The sequence below is a fragment of the Mya arenaria genome, chromosome 11 (assembly GCF_026914265.1).
Source record: "Mya arenaria isolate MELC-2E11 chromosome 11, ASM2691426v1".
In the NCBI taxonomy this organism is placed as follows: Eukaryota; Metazoa; Mollusca; class Bivalvia; order Myida; family Myidae; genus Mya; species Mya arenaria.
In genome coordinates, this window is record NC_069132.1 from 33318094 (window position 1) to 33325244 (window position 7151).

The 7151-nt window shown below is 35.2% G+C and overlaps 1 protein-coding gene across 2 annotated transcripts; it reads right to left on the reverse strand.

Annotated features, from left to right (window-relative positions):
- Positions 1 to 2722: 2722 nt before the first annotated feature.
- Positions 2723 to 6085, reverse strand: LOC128208766 (neurogenic locus notch homolog protein 2-like). Of its 2 annotated transcripts, none has more exons than XM_052912348.1 (2): positions 5899 to 6085; positions 2723 to 5481 (listed from the first exon to the last, which is right to left on the reverse strand). In XM_052912348.1, exons 1-2 carry the CDS (start codon positions 5942 to 5944, stop codon positions 3953 to 3955), a joined length of 1575 nt encoding a protein of 524 aa, XP_052768308.1. In that variant the 5' UTR covers positions 5945 to 6085; the 3' UTR covers positions 2723 to 3952. The 2 variants fall into 2 exon arrangements, with proteins under 2 accessions (XP_052768308.1, XP_052768309.1); XM_052912349.1 differs by lacking the exon at positions 5899 to 6085 and adding an exon at positions 5771 to 5886.
- Between the last annotated feature and the right edge of the window lie 1066 nt (positions 6086 to 7151).

The following is a 7151-nucleotide window of genomic DNA, read 5'->3' on the forward strand; positions in this document are numbered from 1 at the left end:
TATGACGATGTATTTAACAGTGTGCAGAAAACACGTTTTTTTCTACATTATGAGACGATAGTTGATTACTGTATAAAATATTTTAGGATCCACCAGTCATTTAATACTTGTAGAAAGTAGTTTTTATCACTCTAAATTTATGTACGAGTCTCAATTAAATATTTTGCGTTCAGTGTTGTGTATTAATGGAGTAAGGATTGGTGTTGCAACGACTTAAAGTGTTTTGTTATTGTACCATAAAACCCTTTATAACACATCATGTTACAAACTTTCACATATTATAAGATTTAACTGTAAATATGTTGCGATGCTCATGACGGTTTACCATAAATTCAGTGCACATGTACAGTGGTAAGTATGTGTTTAAACGAAATTTGACAATGGGGTTAGGAGTAAAGACATCATCTACATTAACATGAGTATATTCAACGTATCACTGCAACAAATTGTAATTAAATTATATGTTAAAACTCATAAACTTGCAATAAAATAATATTTAATCTCAAAAGCTAACAAAACGCTTTGACTAATAACGTCGCATGATATCGGAATGACATCATTGACTTTTTGTCCCCAGATATATGTGCGCTGACGTTTGATATGAACTGTAAAACAAAACGATATATCGAAAATATTATGTACAGTTTTAAAATATTGATAATTTTTCGATCACCAAATTTACACAGGCACCTAATGATGTCACTTTTCCCGGTGACGCATAAACAAGGTGACAAAGGTGTTTGTTTAATGCACCAGACAATTATAACCACGTCCCCTAGGTCCGGGGGTATAGCGGGGATAGCAAGGGAAATGGGTCGTGTTTTTACCTTTTAGGTGGCCCCCAAGTGCCGGGTGGAAGCGGTGGTTTTGTCTTCGCGCCAAAAATAGCGGAGAATGTTCCTTACCTAGGGTGCCTGGGTTGCGGGGGCATTTTGCTGGGAATTTACCAGCAATTCGTCCCCGCAGGTCGGGAATTTAACCCGGGCTTGGCTGGACCGAAAGTCAAAGTCCCCGCTATTTCCCGGACCTGGGAGGGCCGAGGTTACAATTGACTGGTGCAATTGTACACTTGCAATAATTCAATTGATATGATTATTCTATACTACATGTTACCGTTATTGATGAATAACAAACATCTACTTACTATTCTGAAACTATAGCAAAAAGAATGCAAAGCATTTTCCTACGTGCTTAATTGCTTTGGGCTAAAGTGTAATGAAAGTGAATACACATCCTCAAATTATTTTATATAATAACTAAAACTAAATGTACAAAATCATTTTCCCGTACAACTCCTAAATGTCTCTATATCAAGCCTGTGAGTAGGACTACTAGATTTTGCAAAACTAAGTAAATAGTACGGATTATCGCAGTATGATAGTATCTAACAACGAGGAGAGATTTATAATTTTCATAATGTTGATATCTGGAAGGCTAATTTATATATCCGTGCCAACCCGGTTTTACACAATCTGAAATTCAGTATTTAAACGTTTCAATTAATATTTTGATATCAATAATTTACTGACTTACCCACACGAACCCAAACCAAAATATAAATAAGGTTTCCCTAACCTGTGGGGCTCACGCTCATCCATATATCATCCATCTCTTTTAGCATTAAATAACAATTCTAAGCATGGCGATTAATACGCATACTCTATAATTGTTAAAAATACTTTATACATACACATGTATAATCAAGAAAAAAAATTAAACGACCACATTCCAAGAGCACATCAAAATGATCGATGTATTCACCCATAGTTTTAGTTTATACGAATTTCTTTTAGTTCGATTATGACAAAAGCTGTTAGCTTATCGAATCACACTCATGTTCGTCTCCTTCTCGGGATTTACTAGTACTTCTGTCTAAGACTTCTTCATAACTTGGCGGATCTGCGAAACCTTCAGTAGGAGTGGAACTCTGTGATGATTTCACGCTATTGTTTTAAGCGGCCTTAAGAGAGTATCCTTGCTCGGGGATCGAACACACAACATCTTGGGTGAGAGATACCTGTAACACTCTCATCACTTAATTGCACCCTACAAACACTTATAATATTGAATCTGGAATATTTCTACGATAGAAGAATACTTAGCTACCCCATAGTTCGGACCCATATAACAGCACTGGTTTCAACATGTAGTTTAACCGTAATGCTTTTATGATAGTTAATATATACATGTTTTGTAGCTTGCATAGCGTTGGCCCAAGTAGTGCGTTTACAGCAAGCCCATACACTTATTAAAAAGTCATCTTTAATTGGCGTGTCACGATATGTCCAATTTTCAGACGCCAGTCATGGAGAAGACCACCATAACGAAATACTATTATTTAGGTCTCATTTTTATAACTCTTCATCCCTGTCTCATCAAATTATTTGTTGTTTAAGATTTACTACAGTTTCGGCTGGACTCCCATGGTCATCAGCACACATATGTCTAATTAAAGTCAGTAGGGTATACAGCTAAGGTCAAACCAAAAATATTTCTTTTAAAACGTAACCCCAAATTAGCACATTTTATATTAAAAACATGAAACAGGCACTGTAACCGCAAGCGGCGGTGATTGGGCCACTAAATGTACTTTTTATTTTGTCTTTTTTATTTGTTGAGGCTAGGTGAGGCAATACAAGATAATATCTTTTGAAAAGTAATTGCCCCCTGTTTACTAATAAGTAGAATCAATGACCAAAAGAACACCATACGTTCAGTTTTTACAGTCTTTATTTCGACAGAAAACGTAATTCTAAACATCTATTTCAAAATGTATAAACTTATTTTCGGATAATTGCACACAGTCTATATTCATGATGTAAAAATATACACAGATAAACACACGTACTATTTACCCAAATACGGCTGGGTGTAAGAACATAAACACTATTAATGGAGCAGAAAGGTCACTTAGTATTATATATTCAGATACAATGAGGTAATAACCTACTTTTTTATAAATAGAACTGAGTTTAACGAAGTTGTAACTATTTTCAAGACAGTTAAGACATCAACAAATGAAATGAAATGAATTAACCATTACAACCACTTTAAATTGAACATCATTAACAAGACTCCTGGGGTTCTCGAATGCTTAACACTATATGCTCGGAATCATTATTGTATTTACAATTTACATGCACATGGGCATATTTAAAATGACCTTAAGTGCTTAAGTCAGAACGTTAGACCAGTACCAGGTTATGATGTTCGTTTGATTTAATCATAAACCCAGCTCTTAAGTTTTAGATTATATACATTACATCTCAGTATTAGTATATACACAAATGTAAATCAATAACTTTCAAACAATTTGGGAAAAAAAGATGATTGAAGTGAAATACATGAAAAGGAAAATATGACAGTATTAACTCAAGAGTAAACAATGAATACATGCATATCAATATTCAATGCACACATACATAAGTCTTTTCATCGATGCATTAACAAAAGTTTTGAATGGTGACGCGTTATAATTTAGGGCAAAGGTTACTGATTACATAGATGACAAAGATATTTTCCGAAATACATAATTCATAAAGTAATGGCTGTTTGATTTTTTTTTTTTGATTTTTTTTCAAGAGAAATCGGACGTGAAATGGACTGTTTTTAAATCTTTAAAGGCTAAAAACGCTTGTTTGTAATATTTTGGTCAGTATATATACCATTTACATAAGCCTTTTCTATTCATATCACCCTTTGAAATGATACCAAAATAATAGGAGTACAAATAGGCATCTCAAATCCACATTAGTGTACATAAAATAATAGAGTAGAGGTCTGGCTTCGTTATTCATAATCTGTTTATTACAGTGTTTAATTAGACTCGTACAAACCGTTTTAAAACAATTTTCCCTCAACAAAATCTCAATATCACAGAAGCGCCATGAACAACGAACATATGGATACTATAACTTTTGAAAGACAAGTCTTTGCTAAATTAATGCTCTGATTAAGGCATACTTCGCAAAACATCAGAATATGTCGGCGGTGGTTGGCATACTTCTTCATAACTTGGCGGATCATTGTTACTTTCAGTATGCGTGGAATTCTGTGATGTATTCACGTTATTGTTTGCATTTAACTGCTCTATGGTTTGTCTAGCCTGAGCATCAGAAGTGTGTGTTGGTGTTGACCTAGTCTCAGGTTGATAACCGTTGTGTGCGCCATTGATTCGTGTAGCGTTTCCTCCTCCTGTGACAGTATAGATTGCGTTATCTGATATTTGGACGTAGTTGTTATTGATATGTTGATTCATTCGTTGCATAGTCAAATGTAAAACCCTCTGCTGTTCTGAACATATATTCTGTGCTATTCTCTCTCGATGTTTTCTTCTTCTTTTATTGTTCATATAACAAACAAATACAGTTAATAATGATGCAATAACGATCACAGCAAATGCTATTCCAAGTGCTTGGAAAATATTTAAACGTTTATCTAAGTCTTTACCATAGTTCTCATTTTTAACACACTTAGGATTCCCACATTCGTCCTCCACACAATCAAACCAACGTCCACAGTTTTTATTAGCACAGCCCCTATAGGGGCCGCAGTCTCTGTTACAACGATCACCGATGAACCTCCCCCAACATTTACACATGACTCTACATTCAGTGGCATTGTAATAACACTCGCCTCCATTTTGGCAAACTTGGTCAGTTGTTTCGCAAGGGTGTTTGTATGTATCACTTGTAATATAGACACTAAATTGGCAAAAATCACCATGAAATCCACATGGACACTCACACACATATTTTCCGTCTTTATTATTTACATAACAAGAACCTCCATTTTCACAAACTGGATACTTTCCCATACTCGGACACTGACTCCTAGATGGTTTTCGTGGCGGCATTCCCGTTGTGTTTGGATACTGGCAAAATGTACCCACGAAACCATTTGGACATTTACAGCCATAGCTAAAAAATTTAGGCCAACCGCCAATGAATCGTACGCACTCTCCCCTTTTACAAAGTTGGTTATCACAGCTGTAGTGATAAGGAGCGCGTTCGTCCATTTCCTCGCAAAACTGTCCGACAGTACCACATTTGCATGAACACCCAAGGTATTGTCCTTGAATATATGCCCTGGCTTCATTTTCACATTCCCAACTTTCTGAAAGGTATTGTCTATCTATTTGTTCGCATCTTGCTCCTTTTAAGCCCAAAGGACAATCACAATGATTTGTCCTATTATCTCCAGGTCCGGCAACTATGCAAACACCACTATGGCAATCAAGGTTAGAAGAACAAGGCATCCCGAATGTAGTATAATTGTACTGACACATGTCCCCAATTCTTTTCTCGGAACAGATGCACGTGGTGTTTTTCGTGTACTGGTCAAAGTAGCATTTCCCATCTCCATTACAGTTGACATTTATGTCACACTCTGTGTCAGCTTTGATATCACAGTATTCATTTCGAAAGAAACTCGTTTCGTCTAGGCTGCAGAGTCCAGGTGGACATGCCGAAAAAACTGATCCTGAAAACAAACGCACGAAAAATGTAATGTTTATTCATTTAAACGTTTATTTTGAATTCACCATTTATGACTTTTGTTATATATCATATTCAATGGTAGATATCAATGTATGACTATCTAGAAAATATATTTATCAAACAAAATAAATTCAACTAAATTTTGAATTCACCATTTATGACTATTTTATTATATATTATTGTCAATGGTTAATATCAATGTATGACTATCTAGAAAAGATATTTGCTAAACAAAATAAATTCGACTAATACCACAGTAACGGGGTTTTTACCCTTGAAAAGGGATCGAGATTGATCCATATCAGCTTCGATCTCACCTGTCTTCACAGTCGAGGTAAAATAAATGGATATAGATGTAATACTACCTATTATTTCCCTTAAATATGACAAGTTGTCTTACCTGCTAAACAGGTTAAGAAAGGTAACACAAACTCCATTCCATACATATCGGCTTTTTCCTCCTTCTAGTAATTCATGTAAACATTCAATATATTTCTATTTCATGTAAATGTTGAAATTCCAATTTCCGTCGTAAGCCGTGGGTTTTGTATCGATGATTCGCTCCACTTACGCGACATGTTTACAGGTGATTTAAAAAAGCTACACGCACTCTGTCACGAGCCCTTCCACTGCCGTTTAAACAAGAAATCTAAAAGACAAACGTATATTGGAATGTTATCTATAACAAGTTCTAGCTTTACTAGGTCTTCACCCACCAGCAGTTATTTGCATGCATTTTAAAGCGTTCTTATTTAGGTTTTTACAACTGACGAAAACGAGAACATCATTAAGAAAGTTATAAATGTTATTATGTACGTATCATCAAGAACACTCCTTACTGATACATGTCACAAGAAAAAAAAGGTTAATATATGGATTCAAAGACGCTCTGTGTGGGTATTTTAGCTGTAAACTGCATTAAGATGTTGTTTTTGTACCAGTTGAGTAAGGGATGGTGTTGCAACGACTTTGCACAGTTATATGTCTAAATTATAAATGCCTTAATACATCATGTTTCATGAATAGCAATCGCACAACAAGGATGTTTGAGGTCATTAAATAGTGTTCTTTAGTTTTATTTTTAAATATCGACAAAGATCTCGTGAGCGCCCAGAGGGTGACAGGTATTTAGGTATTTAGGTACTGGGCGGTCTAAGGTCCTCGAACAACTTTTTGTTATTTTTGCTATTTTTTTTTTATAATTAATAAAGTTTAAATGGGGAAACTACTAAGCTATGCGGTGCAGCCAAATTTTACATCATGGTCTTAATTGCTATATGCACATTTTGGATCGAATCTGACAGCCGTTCAACGGGACAACAAAAGCAGATAGCATAGATAATGAAATCTCGTTATTCTGAAACTATAGCAACAAGTATTTAAAGCATGTTCTTATATATGGTTAATTGCTTTGGGCTAAAGTGTACAGAATTCGAACAGAAATTAGTGGGGTTGGAGGTTCCTTTCGTATACGTAAAAATAAAGAGACAAGAAAAAAACAGGAAATGCAAGAATTATCTAAAACAAAGGATAATTCATATACATTTCAGGTTGAGGGTACGCTCTCACCTCAGATTGTTTTCTGAGCCACTGTATTTCGTGGCTACGACTTACTAACTCGTTCCCAAGATTTAGTTATGTCGTAAATAAAAT

Excerpts from the sequence above, each read along its gene's own strand:
- LOC128208766 (XM_052912348.1), bottom strand. The coding sequence starts at position 5,944 with ATGTATGGAATGGAGTTTGTGTTACCTTTCTTAACCTGTTTAGCAG. Across the intron at positions 5,482-5,898 it reads TTTCTTAACCTGTTTAGCAG|GATCAGTTTTTTCGGCATGT; the intron begins GTAAGACAACTT and ends GTTTGTTTTCAG.